The following is a 20,579-nucleotide window of genomic DNA, read 5'->3' as shown; positions in this document are numbered from 1 at the left end:
GCTGTGCTGCAAAGCTGTGTAATGCGGCAGGCAGAAGCTTATATGGGTCCCATGTTAAAATGGATAAGAAGCAAAAGGGGAAACCGAGTGCTCATTTGCATGTCATTACCCAGAATCCCTAGCTGTAGTGGAAGCATAGTATCCTGTTAGATAATGGGGAAAGGCAGGGTTGCAGACATGTTAACGTGCTCACAAGTGATATTTTTATTTGATCGTTCGTAGCACAAATTGAAACGGTTGAACAATTTTAAATTAACCGAGCCAGCCGCGGAACGTGACAGAGCCACCTTGCGCCAGCCGTCGACGTTCTTGTTGGGGTGGAGAGGCCAACAGCTAGGAAACTCGAGACAGATTCTTTTTTTAATACTACTAGGTGAGCGACTAGTCACTCTGTTTATGTAATTTAGGGGAATATTCACCCAATTAAGAAAAAACATCCCGAATTCAACCCTGCCCCTTGTTAGAATAAGCTGCACACCTCTCTCTACCTGTATTGGTTCTCAGGATGTTATTGGCGTTAACCAAGCTGATGCTGGCACAACGAAACCCTTCACCTCCTCTGCTCCATGCCAACCAATGTCTGATAACTGCGCCTAGCAGGCTCCAGCATTTATAGCTAACCAACACACTGCGTTATGATGTCACTGATGAGCTCACGTGACCTCACAATGCTGTGGTCAGCGGCCTACCTACCAAAGGCAGAAAGAATTATGTGAAGGAGCCCACCCAGCCAACACGAGACATCATTATTTATAATAGTAGTATGAATATATATTCAAGCATACCGTCTGCAAAGGATTACCAACATATTAGAATATAAATAATATTTATAATCATTTGAATTGCAACTCTTGAGTTAAAACATAACGGCAAAGGACCAAACACCACGACAGAGATATACACACACGGGACACTATCTAACGCGATAGATCGCATCCTCAAGCACTACAGAACTTGCAAATAACCAACAATTTTAACGTTACGATCATAAAAAAATAAATAAAAACCGCTTCCTTGACATGATCACAATTACACCCAACACACACTTAATATAGGTCTACCTACTATCACAGAAAATGGAAAAATCTCAGCCATACCCCAACCTGCCAGAGCATCTAAAGAGGGCAAACTCATGTCACCCGAGTTTTTAAACAAGAGTTTACACAGACAGAGCCCCCTCTCCTCTGCCCCCCTAATCTTTATTGGTTCTCCGATAAGGACAGGGTGGGACAAGGGGAAAGAAAACACTTCATTGGCAAACCCCTCACCATGGAAATGCCCCAAAGAAATATCACGTGTGATTACTTTACAGGGAACCCATGGCAGACAGATCTTTTGCTTTCCGCACAGTTTGATTCATTTAAAGAAGCCAATTCAGTTGGTCCATTCTTTACAAAAGGTTTTCTGTACAGTTTGCTGCGTGGGATTGTACCGGTATGTTTATTTGTAAGCTACAAGGGACTGCCACCTTCAAAACGTCACCGGATGCGGTGACATTTCCATTGGCACACGATCTCCGGGGTGAGATCCGCTCCCCTATATAACCTTCACAGCTCCCTTTTGACATACCTAGTACGGCCTGGCCACTTTAGTATGTTGCAGGGGAAGTTCAGGCCGACGTGTAGGACAAATCGTCGTGGACGTCTACCCTAAAAAGGGTAACCCAGAAAGGCCGTTCTCTAAACCCGAAACCGGTAAGCCCATACCCTAAAAAAAAAAAAAAACCTAACTCCTAATCACCTACCTCAATACCAAAAACTGGCCAGCGGCTAAACAGCAGCAGCCAACTGTCCGAGGGCGGTGAAGGCCCTATCCGTGGGCCAACTACTCCACTTATGTTTCTGGCATCCATGCACCAGTTGCGTCATGCGACAGCCCCATGGGCGATCACGTGACACGGAAGTGCCGGCGGGAGCCAGGAACCCCAGCACTGTAAAAAGGTTGACATGCAATTACCGGATATCTTCAGTCTCGGCTCCGTAGCAGCTTTCGCAGCGTTCGGGGTCTAAGGAAGTTGGATCAAACACCGTCTCCTCTTCCGCTTTCCCTAGATCTGGAATGGAGTATGATGGAGATTAGCGGTGACGGTGCAGTCCCACCTAACATATGCCACCAAACGTCTGCCATTTACAAGCCCCACATTTGTTTTTTCATTTATTGTAGGGTCGTTACAGACACTATTGAATAACATCAAATGATAATTAATAAAATAGAGAGAGATGAGCTGGGGAGCTTCACAAATATAAGTAGCAATACACCCAAACCATGAGTGCCACGGTGCAGTGATGCAACGGGTTACCTTCTCCATGAGCGCAACTTCCCAGATAAAACTTAAAGCCAACTCAACATTTAATTCGTTATGTTACACAGTATGTGAAGCAGTGGGTCCCACTGAGCTGAACCGCACTGTTTTTCGCTCTGGAGACCCCCTGGTTCTTGAGATCTTGATATTTTTGGGCGCCAGTGTTCTGGTCCCCTTTTGGGAAATCCATATGGCTGCCACCCAAGCATCACTCCAATGGTCCAAAAGGAAGCTGTAGTGTCACCGCTTGATTGAGATTTACATTTAAATTGATTGAGATTTACATTGATTGAGATTTAGATTTACATTGATTGAGATTTAGATTTACATTTAGATTTAAATTGATTGAGATTTAGATTTACATTGATTGAGATTTAGATTTACATTGATTGAGATTTAGATTTACATTGATTGAGATTTAGATTTACATTTAGATTTACATTTAGATTTACATTTACATTTAGATTTACATTTAGATTTACATTTACATTTAGATTTACATTGATTGAGATTTAGATTTACATTGATTGAGATTTACATTGATTGAGATTTAGATTTACATTGATTGAGATTTACATTGATTGAGATTTAGATTTACATTGATTGAGATTTAGATTTACATTGATTGAGATTTAGATTTACATTGATTGAGATTTAGATTTACATTGATTGAGATTTAGATTTACATTGATTGAGATTTAGATTTACATTTAGATTTACATTGATTGAGATTTAGATTTAAATTGATTGAGATTTACATTTAGATTTACATTGATTGAGATTTAGATTTACATTGATTGAGATTTAGATTCACATTTAGATTTACATTGATTGAGATTTAGATTTACATTGATTGAGATTTAGATTTACATTTAGATTTACATTAATTGAGATTTAGATTTACATTTAGATTTAAATTGATAGAGATTTAGATTTACATTGATAGAGATTTAGATTTACATTGATTGAGATTTAGATTTACATTGATTGAGATTTAGATTTAAATTGATTGAGATTTACATTGATTGAGATTTAGATTTACATTGATTGAGATTTAGATTTACATTGATTGAGATTTAGATTTACATTGATTGAGATTTAGATTGATTGAGATTTAGATTTACATTGATTAAGATTTAGATTTACATTGATTGAGATTTAGATTTACATTGATTGAGATTTACATTGATTGAGATTGAGATTCACATTTAGATTTACATTGATTGAGATTTAGATTTACATTGATTGAGATTTAAATTGATTGAGATTTACATTGATTGAGATTTAGATTTACATTGATTGAGATTTAGATTTACATTGATTGAGATTTAGATTTACATTGATTGAGATTTAGATTTACATTGATTGAGATTTAGATTTACATTGATTGAGATTTAGATTTACATTTAGATTTACATTGATTGAGATTTAGATTTACATTGATTGAGATTTAGATTTACATTGATTGAGATTTAGATTTACATTGATTGAGATTTAGATTTACATTGATTAAGATTTAGATTTACATTGATTGAGATTTACATTGATTGAGATTTAGATTCACATTTAGATTTACATTGATTGAGATTTAGATTTACATTGATTGAGATTTAGATTTACATTTAGATTTACATTAATTGAGATTTAGATTTACATTTAGATTTAAATTGATTGAGATTTAGATTTACATTGATTGAGATTTAGATTTACATTGATTGAGATTTAGATTTACATTGATTGAGATTTAGATTTACATTGATTGAGATTTAGATTTACATTGATTGAGATTTACATTGATTGAGATTTAGATTTACATTGATTGAGATTTAGATTTACATTGAGATTTAGATTTACATTGATTGAGATTTAGATTTACATTGATTGAGATTTAGATTTACATTGATTGAGATTTACATTGATTGAGATTTAGATTTACATTGATTGAGATTTAGATTTACATTTAGATTTACATTGATTGAGATTTAGATTTACATTGATTGAGATTTAGATTTACATTGATTGAGATTTAGATTTACATTGATTGAGATTTAGATTTACATTGATTAAGATTTAGATTTACATTGATTGAGATTTACATTGATTGAGATTTAGATTCACATTTAGATTTACATTGATTGAGATTTAGATTTACATTGATTGAGATTTAGATTTACATTTAGATTTACATTAATTGAGATTTAGATTTACATTTAGATTTAAATTGATTGAGATTTAGATTTACATTGATTGAGATTTAGATTTACATTGATTGAGATTTAGATTTACATTGATTGAGATTTAGATTTACATTGATTGAGATTTAGATTTACATTGATTGAGATTTACATTGATTGAGATTTAGATTTACATTGATTGAGATTTAGATTTACATTGAGATTTAGATTTACATTGATTGAGATTTAGATTTACATTGATTGAGATTTAGATTTACATTGATTGAGATTTACATTGATTGAGATTTAGATTTACATTGATTGAGATTTAGATTTACATTTAGATTTACATTGATTGAGATTTAGATTTACATTGATTGAGATTTAGATTTACATTGATTGAGATTTAGATTTACATTGATTGAGATTTAGATTTACATTGATTAAGATTTAGATTTACATTGATTGAGATTTACATTGATTGAGATTTAGATTCACATTTAGATTTACATTGATTGAGATTTAGATTTACATTGATTGAGATTTAGATTTACATTTAGATTTACATTAATTGAGATTTAGATTTACATTTAGATTTAAATTGATTGAGATTTAGATTTACATTGATTGAGATTTAGATTTACATTGATTGAGATTTAGATTTACATTGATTGAGATTTAGATTTACATTGATTGAGATTTAGATTTACATTGATTGAGATTTACATTGATTGAGATTTAGATTTACATTGATTGAGATTTAGATTTACATTGAGATTTAGATTTACATTGATTGAGATTTAGATTTACATTGATTGAGATTTAGATTTACATTGATTGAGATTTACATTGATTGAGATTTAGATTTACATTGATTGAGATTTAGATTTACATTTAGATTTACATTGATTGAGATTTAGATTTACATTGATTGAGATTTACATTGATTGAGATTTAGATTTACATTGATTGAGATTTAGATTTACATTGGTTAAGATTTACATTGGTTGAGATTGAGATTTATTTACATTGATTGAGATTTAGATTTACATTGATTGAGATTTAGATTTACATTGGTTGAGATTTAGATTTACATTGATTGAGATTTAGATTTACATTGGTTGAGATTTAGATTTACATTGATTGAGATTTAGATTTACATTGATTGAGATTTAGATTTACATTGATTGAGATTTAGATTTACATTGATTGAGATTTAGATTTACATTGATTGAGATTTAGATTTACATTGGTTGAGATTTAGATTTACATTGGTTGAGATTTAGATTTACATTGATTGAGATTTAGATTTACATTGATTGAGATTTACATTGATTGAGATTTAGATTTACATTGATTGAAATTTAGATTTACATTGATTGAGATTTAGATTTACATTTAGATTTACATTGATTGAGATTTAGATTTACATTGATTGAGATTTACATTGATTGAGATTTTGATTTACATTGATTGAGATTTAGATTTACATTGATTGAGATTTAGATTTAAATTGATTGAGATTTACATTGATTTACATTGATTGAGATTTAGATTTACATTTAGATTTACATTGATTGAGATTTAGATTTACATTGATTGAGATTTAGATTTACATTGATTGAGATTTAGATTGACATTGATTGAGATTTAGATTTAAATTGATTGAGATTTAGATTTACATTGATTGAGATTTAGATTTACATTTAGATTTACATTGATTGAGATTTAGATTTAAATTGATTGAGATTTAGATTTACATTTAGATTTACATTGATTGAGATTTAGATTTACATTGATTGAGATTTAGATTCACATTTAGATTTACATTGATTGAGATTTAGATTTACATTGATTGAGATTTAGATTTACATTTAGATTTACATTAATTGAGATTTAGATTTACATTTAGATTTAAATTGATAGAGATTTAGATTTACATTGATAGAGATTTAGATTTACATTGATTGAGATTTAGATTTACATTGATTGAGATTTAGATTTACATTGATTGAGATTTACATTGATTGAGATTTAGATTTACATTGATTGAGATTTAGATTTACATTGATTGAGATTTATATTTACATTTAGATTTACATTGATTGAGATTTAGATTTACATTGATTGAGATTTAGATTTACATTGATTGAGATTTACATTGATTGAGATTTAGATTTACATTGATTAAGATTTAGATTTACATTGATTGAGATTTAGATTTACATTGATTGAGATTTACATTGATTGAGATTGAGATTTACATTGATTGAGATTTAGATTCACATTTAGATTTACATTGATTGAGATTTAGATTTACATTGATTGAGATTTAGATTTACATTGATTGAGATTTAGATTTACATTGATTGAGATTTAGATTTACATTGATTGAGATTTAGATTTACATTGATTGAGATTTACATTGATTGAGATTTAGATTTACATTGATTGAGATTTAGATTTACATTTAGATTTACATTGATTGAGATTTAGATTTACATTGATTGAGATTTAGATTTACATTGGTTGAGATTTAGATTTACATTGGTTGAGATTTAGATTTACATTGATTGAGATTTAGATTTACATTGGTTGAGATTTAGATTTACATTGATTGAGATTTAGATTTACATTGATTGAGATTTAGATTTACATTGGTTGAGATTTAGATTTACATTGGTTGAGATTTAGATTTACATTGATTGAGATTTAGATTTACATTGATTGAGATTTAGATTTACATTGATTGAGATTTACATTGATTTAGATTTACATTGGTTGAGATTTAGATTTACATTGATTGAAATTTAGATTTACATTGATTGAGATTTAGATTTACATTTAGATTTACATTGATTGAGATTTAGATTTACTTTGATTGAGATTGAGATTTACATTGATTGAGATTTACATTGATTGAGATTTAGATTTACATTGATTGAGATTTAGATTTACATTGATTGAGATTTAGATTGACATTGATTGAGATTTAGATTGACATTGATTGAGATTTAGATTGACATTGATTGAGATTTAGATTTAAATTGATTGAGATTTACATTGATTTACATTGATTGAGATTTACATTTACATTTAGATTTACATTGATTGAGATTTAGATTTACATTGATTGAGATTTACATTGATTGAGATTTAGATTTACATTGATTGAGATTTAGATTTAAATTGATTGAGATTTACATTGATTGAGATTTAGATTTACATTGATTGAGATTTACATTGATTGAGATTTAGATTTAAATTGATTGAGATTTACATTGATTTACATTGATTTACATTGATTTACATTGATTGAGATTTAGATTTACATTGATTGAGATTTAGATTTACATTTAGATTTACATTGATTGAGATTTAGATTTACAGTGATTAAGATTTAGATTTACATTGATTGAGATTTAGATTTACATTGATTGAGATTTAGATTTACTTTTAGATTTACATTGATTGAGATTTACATTGATTGAGATTTAGATTTAAATTGATTGAGATTTACATTGATTGAGATTTAGATTTACATTGATTGAGATTTAGATTTACATTGATTGAGATTTAGATTGACATTGATTGAGATTTAGATTGACATTGATTGAGATTTAGATTGACATTGATTGAGATTTAGATTTAAATTGATTGAGATTTACATTGATTTACATTGATTGAGATTTACATTTACATTTAGATTTACATTGATTGAGATTTAGATTTACATTGATTGAGATTTACATTGATTGAGATTTAGATTTACATTGATTGAGATTTAGATTTAAATTGATTGAGATTTACATTGATTGAGATTTAGATTTACATTGATTGAGATTTACATTGATTGAGATTTAGATTTAAATTGATTGAGATTTACATTGATTTACATTGATTTACATTGATTTACATTGATTGAGATTTAGATTTACATTGATTGAGATTTAGATTTACATTTAGATTTACATTGATTGAGATTTAGATTTACAGTGATTAAGATTTAGATTTACATTGATTGAGATTTAGATTTACATTGATTGAGATTTAGATTTACTTTTAGATTTACATTGATTGAGATTTACATTGATTGAGATTTAGATTTAAATTGATTGAGATTTACATTGATTGAGATTTAGATTTACATTGATTGAGATTTAGATTTACATTGATTGAGATTTAGATTTACATTGATTGAGATTTAGATTTACATTGATTGAGATTTAGATTTACATTGATTGAGATTTAGATTCACATTTAGATTTACATTGATTGAGATTTAGATTGACATTGAGATTTAGATTGACATTGAGATTTAAATTGATTGAGATTTAGATTTACATTGATTGAGATTTAGATTTACATTGATTGAAATTTAGATTTACATTGATTGAGATTTACAGTGATTGAGATTGAGATTTACATTGATTGAGATTTAGATTTACATTGATTGAGATTTAGATTTATTTACATTGATTGAGATTGAGATTTATTTACATTGATTGAGATTTAGATTTACATTGATTGAGATTTACATTGATTGAGATTTAGATTTACATTGATTGAGATTTAGATTTACATTGGTTGAGATTTAGATTTACATTGGTTGAGATTTAGATTTACATTGGTTGAGATTTAGATTTACATTGATTGAGATTTAGATTTACATTGGTTGAGATTTAGATTTACATTGATTGAGATTTAGATTTACATTGATTGAGATTTAGATTTACATTGATTGAGATTTAGATTCACATTTAGATTGACATTGATTGAGATTTAGATTTACATTTAGATTTACATTAATTGAGATTTAGATTTACATTTAGATTTAAATTGATAGGGATTTAGATTTACATTGATAGAGATTTAGATTTACATTGATTGAGATTTAGATTTACATTGATTGAGATTTAGATTTAAATTGATTGAGATTTAGATTTACATTGATTGAGATTTAGATTTACATTGATTGAGATTTAGATTTACATTGATTGAGATTTAGATTTACATTGATTGAGATTTAGATTTACATTTAGATTTACATTGATTGAGATTTAGATTTACATTGATTGAGATTTAGATTTACATTGATTGAGATTTAGATTTAAATTGATTGAGATTTACATTGATTGAGATTTAGATTTACATTTAGATTTACATTGATTGAGATTTAGATTTACATTGATTGAGATTTAGATTTAAATTGATTGAGATTTACATTGATTGAGATTTAGATTTACATTGATTGAGATTTAGATTTACATTGGTTGAGATTTAGATTTACATTGGTTGAGATTTAGATTTACATTGGTTGAGATTTACATTGATTTAGATTTACATTGGTTGAGATTTAGATTTACATTGATTGAAATTTAGATTTACATTGATTGAGATTTATATTTACATTTAGATTTACATTGATTGAGATTTAGATTTACATTGATTGAGATTTAGATTTATATTTAGATTTACATTGATTGAGATTTAGATTTACATTGATTGAGATTTAGATTTACATTGATTGAGATTTACATTGATTGAGATTTAGATTTACATTTAGATTTACAGTGATTGAGATTTAGATTTACATTGATTGAGATTTAGATTGACATTGATTGAGATTTAGATTTACATTTAGATTTACATTGATTGAAATTTAGATTTACATTGATTGAGATTTAGATTTACATTTAGATTTACATTGATTGAGATTTAGATTTACATTGATTGAGATTTAGATTTACATTGATTGAGATTTAGATTTACATTTAGATTTACATTGATTGAGATTTAGATTTACATTGATTGAGATTTAGATTTACATTGATTGAGATTTACATTGATTGAGATTTAGATTTACATTTAGATTTACATTGATTGAGATTTAGATTTACATTGATTGAGATTTAGATTGACATTGATTGAGATTTAGATTTAAATTGATTGAGATTTACATTGGTTTACATTGATTGAGATTTACATTTACATTTAGATTTACATTGATTGAGATTTAGATTTACATTGATTGAGATTTAGATTTACATTGATTGAGATTTAGATTTACATTGATTGAGATTTAGATTTACATTGATTGAGATTTAGATTTACATTGATTGAGATTTAGATTTAAATTGATTGAGATTTACATTGATTGAGATTTAGATTTACATTTAGATTTACATTGATTGAGATTTAGATTTACATTGATTGAGATTTAGATTTAAATTGATTGAGATTTACATTGATTTACATTGATTTACATTGATTGAGATTTAGATTTACATTGATTGGGATTTACATTTACATTTAGATTTATATTGATTGAGATTTACATTGATTGAGATTTAGATTTACATTTAGATTTACATTGATTGAGATTGAGATTTACAGTGATTAAGATTTAGATTTACATTGATTGAGATTTAGATTTACATTGATTGAGATTTAGATTTACTTTTAGATTTACATTGATTGAGATTTAGATTTAAATTGATTGAGATTTACATTGATTGAGATTTAGATTTACATTGATTGAGATTTAGATTTACATTGATTGAGATTTAGATTTACATTGATTGAGATTTAGATTTACATTGATTGAGATTTAGATTTACATTGATTGAGATTTAGATTTACATTGATTGAGATTTAGATTGATTGAGATTTAGATTTACATTGATTAAGATTTAGATTTACATTGATTGAGATTTAGATTTACATTGATTGAGATTTACATTGATTGAGATTGAGATTTACATTGATTGAGATTTAGATTCACATTTAGATTTACATTGATTGAGATTTAGATTTACATTTAGATTTACATTAATTGAGATTTAGATTTACATTTAGATTTAAATTGATTGAGATTTAGATTTACATTGATTGAGATTTAGATTTACATTGATAGAGATTTAGATTTACATTGATTGAGATTTACATTGATTGAGATTTAGATTTAAATTGATCGAGATTTAGATTTACATTGATTTAGATTTACATTGATTGAGATTTAGATTTACATTTAGATTTACATTGATTGAGATTTAGATTTACATTGATCGAGATTTAGATTTACATTGATTTAGATTTACATTGATTGAGATTTAGATTTACATTTAGATTTACATTGATTGAGATTTAGATTTACATTGATTGAGATTTAGATTTACATTGATTGAGATTTAGATTTACATTGATTGAGATTTAGATTTACATTGATTGAGATTTACATTGATTGAGATTTAGATTTACATTGATTGAGATTTAGATTTAAATTGATTGAGATTTACATTGATTTACATTGATTGAGATTTAGATTTACATTTAGATTTACATTGATTGAGATTTAGATTTACATTGATTGAGATTTAGATTGACATTGATTGAGATTTAGATTTAAATTGATTGAGATTTACATTGATTTACATTGATTGAGATTTACATTTACATTTAGATTTACATTGATTGAGATTTAGATTTACATTGATTGAGATTTAGATTTACATTGATTGAGATTTACATTGATTGAGATTTAGATTTACATTGATTGAGATTTAGATTTACATTGATTGAGATTTAGATTTAAATTGATTGAGACTTACATTGATTGAGATTTAGATTTACATTTAGATTTACATTGATTGAGATTTAGATTTACATTGATTGAGATTTACATTGATTGAGATTTAGATTTAAATTGATTGAGATTTACAATGATTTACATTGATTTACATTGATTTACATTGATTTACATTGATTGAGATTTAGATTTACATTGATTGGGATTTACATTTACATTTAGATTTATATTGATTGAGATTTACATTGATTGAGATTTAGATTTACATTGATTGAGATTTAGATTTACATTTAGATTTACATTGATTGAGATTGAGATTTACAGTGATTAAGATTTAGATTTACATTGATTGAGATTTAGATTTACATTGATTGAGATTTAGATTTACTTTTAGATTTACATTGATTGAGATTTACATTGATTGAGATTTAGATTTAAATTGATTGAGATTTACATTGATTGAGATTTAGATTTACATTGATTGAGATTTAGATTTACATTGATTGAGATTTAGATTTACATTGATTGAGATTTAGATTTACATTGATTGAGATTTAGATTTAAATTGATTGAGATTTAGATTTACATTGATTGAGATTTAGATTGACATTGATTGAGATTTAGATTGACATTGATTGAGATTTAGATTTACATTGATTGAGATTTAGATTTACATTTAGATTTACATTGATTGAGATTTAGATTTACATTGATTGAGATTTAGATTTACATTGATTGAGATTTAGATTTACATTGATTGAGATTTAGATTTACATTGATTGAGATTTAGATTTACATTGATTAAGATTTAGATTTACATTGATTGAGATTTAGATTTACATTGATTGAGATTTACATTGATTGAGATTGAGATTTACATTGATTGAGATTTAGATTCACATTTAGATTTACATTGATTGAGATTTAGATTTACATTGATTGAGATTTACATTGATTGAGATTTAGATTTACATTGATTGAGATTTAGATTTACATTGATTGAGATTTAGATTTACATTGATTGAGATTTAGATTTACATTGATTGAGATTTAGATTTACATTGATTGAGATTTAGATTTACATTGATTGAGATTTACATTGATTGAGATTTAGATTTACATTGATTGAGATTTAGATTTACATTGATTGAGATTTAGATTTAAATTGATTGAGATTTACATTGATTGAGATTTAGATTTAAATTGATTGAGATTTAGATTTACATTGATTGAGATTTAGATTGACATTGATTGAGATTTAGATTGACATTGATTGAGATTTAGATTTACATTGATTGAGATTTAGATTTACATTTAGATTTACATTGATTGAGATTTAGATTTACATTGATTGAGATTTAGATTTACATTGATTGAGATTTAGATTTACATTGATTGAGATTTAGATTTACATTGATTGAGATTTAGATTTACATTGATTAAGATTTAGATTTACATTGATTGAGATTTAGATTTACATTGATTGAGATTTACATTGATTGAGATTGAGATTTACATTGATTGAGATTTAGATTCACATTTAGATTTACATTGATTGAGATTTAGATTTACATTGATTGAGATTGAGATTTACATTGATTGAGATTTAGATTCACATTTAGATTTACATTGATTGAGATTTAGATTTACATTGATTGAGATTTAGATTTACATTTAGATTTACATTAATTGAGATTTAGATTTACATTTAGATTTACATTGATTGAGATTTAGATTTACATTGATTGAGATTTAGATTTACATTGATTGAGATTTACATTGATTGAGATTTAGATTTACATTGATTGAGATTTAGATTTACATTGATTGAGATTTAGATTTACATTGATTGAGATTTAGATTTACATTGATTGAGATTTACATTGATTGAGATTTAGATTTACATTGATTGAGATTTAGATTTACATTGATTGAGATTTAGATTTACATTGGTTGAGATTTAGATTTACATTGGTTGAGATTTAGATTTACATTGATTGAGATTTAGATTTACATTGGTTGAGATTTAGATTTACATTGATTGGGATTTACATTTACATTTAGATTTATATTGATTGAGATTTACATTGATTGAGATTTAGATTTACATTGATTGAGATTTAGATTTACATTTAGATTTACATTAATTGAGATTTAGATTTACATTTAGATTTAAATTGATAGGGATTTAGATTTACATTGATAGAGATTTAGATTTACATTGATTGAGATTTAGATTTACATTGATTGAGATTTACATTGATTGAGATTTAGATTTACATTGATTGAAATTTAGATTTACATTGATTGAGATTTAGATTTACATTTAGATTTACATTGATTGAGATTTAGATTTACATTGATTGAGATTTACATTGATTGAGATTTTGATTTACATTGATTGAGATTTAGATTTACATTGATTGAGATTTAGATTTAAATTGATTGAGATTTACATTGATTTACATTGATTGAGATTTAGATTTACATTTAGATTTACATTGATTGAGATTTAGATTTACATTGATTGAGATTTAGATTTACATTGATTGAGATTTAGATTGACATTGATTGAGATTTAGATTTAAATTGATTGAGATTTAGATTTACATTGATTGAGATTTAGATTTACATTTAGATTTACATTGATTGAGATTTAGATTTAAATTGATTGAGATTTAGATTTACATTTAGATTTACATTGATTGAGATTTAGATTTACATTGATTGAGATTTAGATTCACATTTAGATTTACATTGATTGAGATTTAGATTTACATTGATTGAGATTTAGATTTACATTTAGATTTACATTAATTGAGATTTAGATTTACATTTAGATTTAAATTGATAGAGATTTAGATTTACATTGATAGAGATTTAGATTTACATTGATTGAGATTTAGATTTACATTGATTGAGATTTAGATTTACATTGATTGAGATTTACATTGATTGAGATTTAGATTTACATTGATTGAGATTTAGATTTACATTGATTGAGATTTATATTTACATTTAGATTTACATTGATTGAGATTTAGATTTACATTGATTGAGATTTAGATTTACATTGATTGAGATTTACATTGATTGAGATTTAGATTTACATTGATTAAGATTTAGATTTACATTGATTGAGATTTAGATTTACATTGATTGAGATTTACATTGATTGAGATTGAGATTTACATTGATTGAGATTTAGATTCACATTTAGATTTACATTGATTGAGATTTAGATTTACATTGATTGAGATTTAGATTTACATTGATTGAGATTTAGATTTACATTGATTGAGATTTAGATTTACATTGATTGAGATTTAGATTTACATTGATTGAGATTTACATTGATTGAGATTTAGATTTACATTGATTGAGATTTAGATTTACATTTAGATTTACATTGATTGAGATTTAGATTTACATTGATTGAGATTTAGATTTACATTGGTTGAGATTTAGATTTACATTGGTTGAGATTTAGATTTACATTGATTGAGATTTAGATTTACATTGGTTGAGATTTAGATTTACATTGATTGAGATTTAGATTTACATTGATTGAGATTTAGATTTACATTGGTTGAGATTTAGATTTACATTGGTTGAGATTTAGATTTACATTGATTGAGATTTAGATTTACATTGATTGAGATTTAGATTTACATTGATTGAGATTTACATTGATTTAGATTTACATTGGTTGAGATTTAGATTTACATTGATTGAAATTTAGATTTACATTGATTGAGATTTAGATTTACATTTAGATTTACATTGATTGAGATTTAGATTTACTTTGATTGAGATTGAGATTTACATTGATTGAGATTTACATTGATTGAGATTTAGATTTACATTGATTGAGATTTAGATTTACATTGATTGAGATTTAGATTGACATTGATTGAGATTTAGATTGACATTGATTGAGATTTAGATTGACATTGATTGAGATTTAGATTTAAATTGATTGAGATTTACATTGATTTACATTGATTGAGATTTACATTTACATTTAGATTTACATTGATTGAGATTTAGATTTACATTGATTGAGATTTACATTGATTGAGATTTAGATTTACATTGATTGAGATTTAGATTTAAATTGATTGAGATTTACATTGATTGAGATTTAGATTTACATTGATTGAGATTTACATTGATTGAGATTTAGATTTAAATTGATTGAGATTTACATTGATTTACATTGATTTACATTGATTTACATTGATTGAGATTTAGATTTACATTGATTGAGATTTAGATTTACATTTAGATTTACATTGATTGAGATTTAGATTTACAGTGATTAAGATTTAGATTTACATTGATTGAGATTTAGATTTACATTGATTGAGATTTAGATTTACTTTTAGATTTACATTGATTGAGATTTACATTGATTGAGATTTAGATTTAAATTGATTGAGATTTACATTGATTGAGATTTAGATTTACATTGATTGAGATTTAGATTTACATTGATTGAGATTTAGATTGACATTGATTGAGATTTAGATTGACATTGATTGAGATTTAGATTGACATTGATTGAGATTTAGATTTAAATTGATTGAGATTTACATTGATTTACATTGATTGAGATTTACATTTACATTTAGATTTACATTGATTGAGATTTAGATTTACATTGATTGAGATTTACATTGATTGAGATTTAGATTTACATTGATTGAGATTTAGATTTAAATTGATTGAGATTTACATTGATTGAGATTTAGATTTACATTGATTGAGATTTACATTGATTGAGATTTAGATTTAAATTGATTGAGATTTACATTGATTTACATTGATTTACATTGATTTACATTGATTGAGATTTAGATTTACATTGATTGAGATTTAGATTTACATTTAGATTTACATTGATTGAGATTTAGATTTACAGTGATTAAGATTTAGATTTACATTGATTGAGATTTAGATTTACATTGATTGAGATTTAGATTTACTTTTAGATTTACATTGATTGAGATTTACATTGATTGAGATTTAGATTTAAATTGATTGAGATTTACATTGATTGAGATTTAGATTTACATTGATTGAGATTTAGATTTACATTGATTGAGATTTAGATTTACATTGATTGAGATTTAGATTTACATTGATTGAGATTTAGATTTACATTGATTGAGATTTAGATTCACATTTAGATTTACATTGATTGAGATTTAGATTGACATTGAGATTTAGATTGACATTGAGATTTAAATTGATTGAGATTTAGATTTACATTGATTGAGATTTAGATTTACATTGATTGAAATTTAGATTTACATTGATTGAGATTTACAGTGATTGAGATTGAGATTTACATTGATTGAGATTTAGATTTACATTGATTGAGATTTAGATTTATTTACATTGATTGAGATTGAGATTTATTTACATTGATTGAGATTTAGATTTACATTGATTGAGATTTACATTGATTGAGATTTAGATTTACATTGATTGAGATTTAGATTTACATTGGTTGAGATTTAGATTTACATTGGTTGAGATTTAGATTTACATTGGTTGAGATTTAGATTTACATTGATTGAGATTTAGATTTACATTGGTTGAGATTTAGATTTACATTGATTGAGATTTAGATTTACATTGATTGAGATTTAGATTTACATTGATTGAGATTTAGATTCACATTTAGATTGACATTGATTGAGATTTAGATTTACATTTAGATTTACATTAATTGAGATTTAGATTTACATTTAGATTTAAATTGATAGGGATTTAGATTTACATTGATAGAGATTTAGATTTACATTGATTGAGATTTAGATTTACATTGATTGAGATTTAGATTTAAATTGATTGAGATTTAGATTTACATTGATTGAGATTTAGATTTACATTGATTGAGATTTAGATTTACATTGATTGAGATTTAGATTTACATTGATTGAGATTTAGATTTACATTTAGATTTACATTGATTGAGATTTAGATTTACATTGATTGAGATTTAGATTTACATTGATTGAGATTTAGATTTAAATTGATTGAGATTTACATTGATTGAGATTTAGATTTACATTTAGATTTACATTGATTGAGATTTAGATTTACATTGATTGAGATTTAGATTTAAATTGATTGAGATTTACATTGATTGAGATTTAGATTTACATTGATTGAGATTTAGATTTACATTGGTTGAGATTTAGATTTACATTGGTTGAGATTTAGATTTACATTGGTTGAGATTTACATTGATTTAGATTTACATTGGTTGAGATTTAGATTTACATTGATTGAAATTTAGATTTACATTGATTGAGATTTATATTTACATTTAGATTTACATTGATTGAGATTTAGATTTACATTGATTGAGATTTAGATTTATATTTAGATTTACATTGATTGAGATTTAGATTTACATTGATTGAGATTTAGATTTACATTGATTGAGATTTAGATTTACATTTAGATTTACAGTGATTGAGATTTAGATTTACATTGATTGAGATTTAGATTGACATTGATTGAGATTTAGATTTACATTTAGATTTACATTGATTGAAATTTAGATTTACATTGATTGAGATTTAGATTTACATTTAGATTTACATTGATTGAGATTTAGATTTACATTGATTGAGATTTAGATTTACATTGATTGAGATTTAGATTTACATTTAGATTTACATTGATTGAGATTTAGATTTACATTGATTGAGATTTAGATTTACATTGATTGAGATTTACATTGATTGAGATTTAGATTTACATTGATTGAGATTTAGATTTACATTGATTGAGATTTAGATTGACATTGATTGAGATTTAGATTTAAATTGATTGAGATTTACATTGGTTTACATTGATTGAGATTTACATTTACATTTAGATTTACATTGATTGAGATTTAGATTTACATTGATTGAGATTTAGATTTACATTGATTGAGATTTAGATTTACATTGATTGAGATTTAGATTTACATTGATTGAGATTTAGATTTACATTGATTGAGATTTAGATTTACATTTAGATTTACATTGATTGAGATTTAGATTTACATTGATTTAGATTTACATTGATTGAGATTTAGATTTACATTGATTGAGATTTAGATTTACATTGGTTGAGATTTAGATTTACATTGATTGAGATTTAGATTTACATTGATTGAGATTTACATTGATTGAGATTGAGATTTACATTGATTGAGATTTAGATTCACATTTAGATTTACATTGATTGAGATTTAGATTTACATTGATTGAGATTGAGATTTACATTGATTGAGATTTAGATTCACATTTAGATTTACATTGATTGAGATTTAGATTTACATTGATTGAGATTTAGATTTACATTTAGATTTACATTAATTGAGATTTAGATTTACATTTAGATTTAAATTGATTGAGATTTAGATTTACATTGATTGAGATTTAGATTTACATTGATTGAGATTTAGATTTACATTGATTGAGATTTAGATTTACATTGATTGAGATTTACATTGATTGAGATTTAGATTTACATTGATTGAGATTTAGATTTACATTGATTGAGATTTAGATTTACATTGATTGAGATTTAGATTTACATTGATTGAGATTTACATTGATTGAGATTTAGATTTACATTGATTGAGATTTAGATTTACATTGAGATTTAGATTTACATTGATTGAGATTTAGATTTACATTGATTGAGATTTAGATTTACATTTAGATTTACATTGATTGAGATTTAGATTTACATTTAGATTTACATTGATTGAGATTTAGATTTACATTGATTGAGATTTACATTGATTGAGATTTAGATTTACATTGATTGAGATTTAGATTTACATTGGTTAAGATTTACATTGGTTGAGATTGAGATTTATTTACATTGATTGAGATTTAGATTTACATTGATTGAGATTTAGATTTACATTGGTTGAGATTTAGATTTACATTGATTGAGATTTAGATTTACATTGGTTGAGATTTAGATTTACATTGGTTGAGATTTAGATTTACATTGATTGAGATTTAGATTTACATTGGTTGAGATTTAGATTTACATTGATTGAGATTTAGATTTACATTGATTGAGATTTAGATTTACATTGATTGAGATTTAGATTTACATTGATTGAGATTTAGATTTACATTGATTGAGATTTAGATTTACATTGATTGAGATTTAGATTTACATTGGTTGAGATTTAGATTTACATTGGTTGAGATTTAGATTTACATTGGTTGAGATTTACATTGATTTAGATTTACATTGGTTGAGATTTAGATTTACATTGATTGAAATTTAGATTTACATTGATTGAGATTTATATTTACATTTAGATTTACATTGATTGAGATTTAGATTTACATTGATTGAGATTTAGATTTATATTTAGATTTACATTGATTGAGATTTAGATTTACATTGATTGAGATTTAGATTTACATTGATTGAGATTTACATTGATTGAGATTTAGATTTACATTTAGATTTACAGTGA

At 25.4% G+C, this 20,579-nt stretch overlaps 1 protein-coding gene across 25 annotated transcripts in view; it reads right to left on the bottom strand.

The window, feature by feature from the left end:
• Nucleotides 1-20,579, bottom strand: part of LOC142486275 (endoplasmic reticulum-Golgi intermediate compartment protein 3-like) — a 148,487-nt gene that overhangs the window by 34,146 nt on the left and 93,762 nt on the right. For 12 of the 25 annotated variants that reach the window (XR_012798876.1, XM_075584881.1, XM_075584882.1 and 9 more), the window contains one exon: nucleotides 1,957-2,053. The exons of 8 other annotated variants lie outside the window; for them this stretch is intronic. Coding sequence is in view for 11 of the 17 variants with exons in the window: in XM_075584881.1 (XP_075440996.1) it covers nucleotides 1,957-2,053 (97 nt within the window). In the remaining 6 variants the exon portion in view is untranslated. Of the gene's footprint in view, nucleotides 1-1,744; nucleotides 1,933-1,956; nucleotides 2,054-20,579 lie in introns of those variants that run through there. 5 more of the 25 variants (XR_012798879.1, XR_012798886.1, XR_012798875.1 and 2 more) reach the window with 4 other exon arrangements.

The sequence above is a fragment of the Ascaphus truei genome, unplaced genomic scaffold (assembly GCF_040206685.1).
Source record: "Ascaphus truei isolate aAscTru1 unplaced genomic scaffold, aAscTru1.hap1 HAP1_SCAFFOLD_804, whole genome shotgun sequence".
Taxonomy (NCBI): Eukaryota; Metazoa; Chordata; class Amphibia; order Anura; family Ascaphidae; genus Ascaphus; species Ascaphus truei.
Note: the sequence above shows the minus strand (reverse complement) of the source record. Positions and strands in the feature narration are given on the sequence as shown.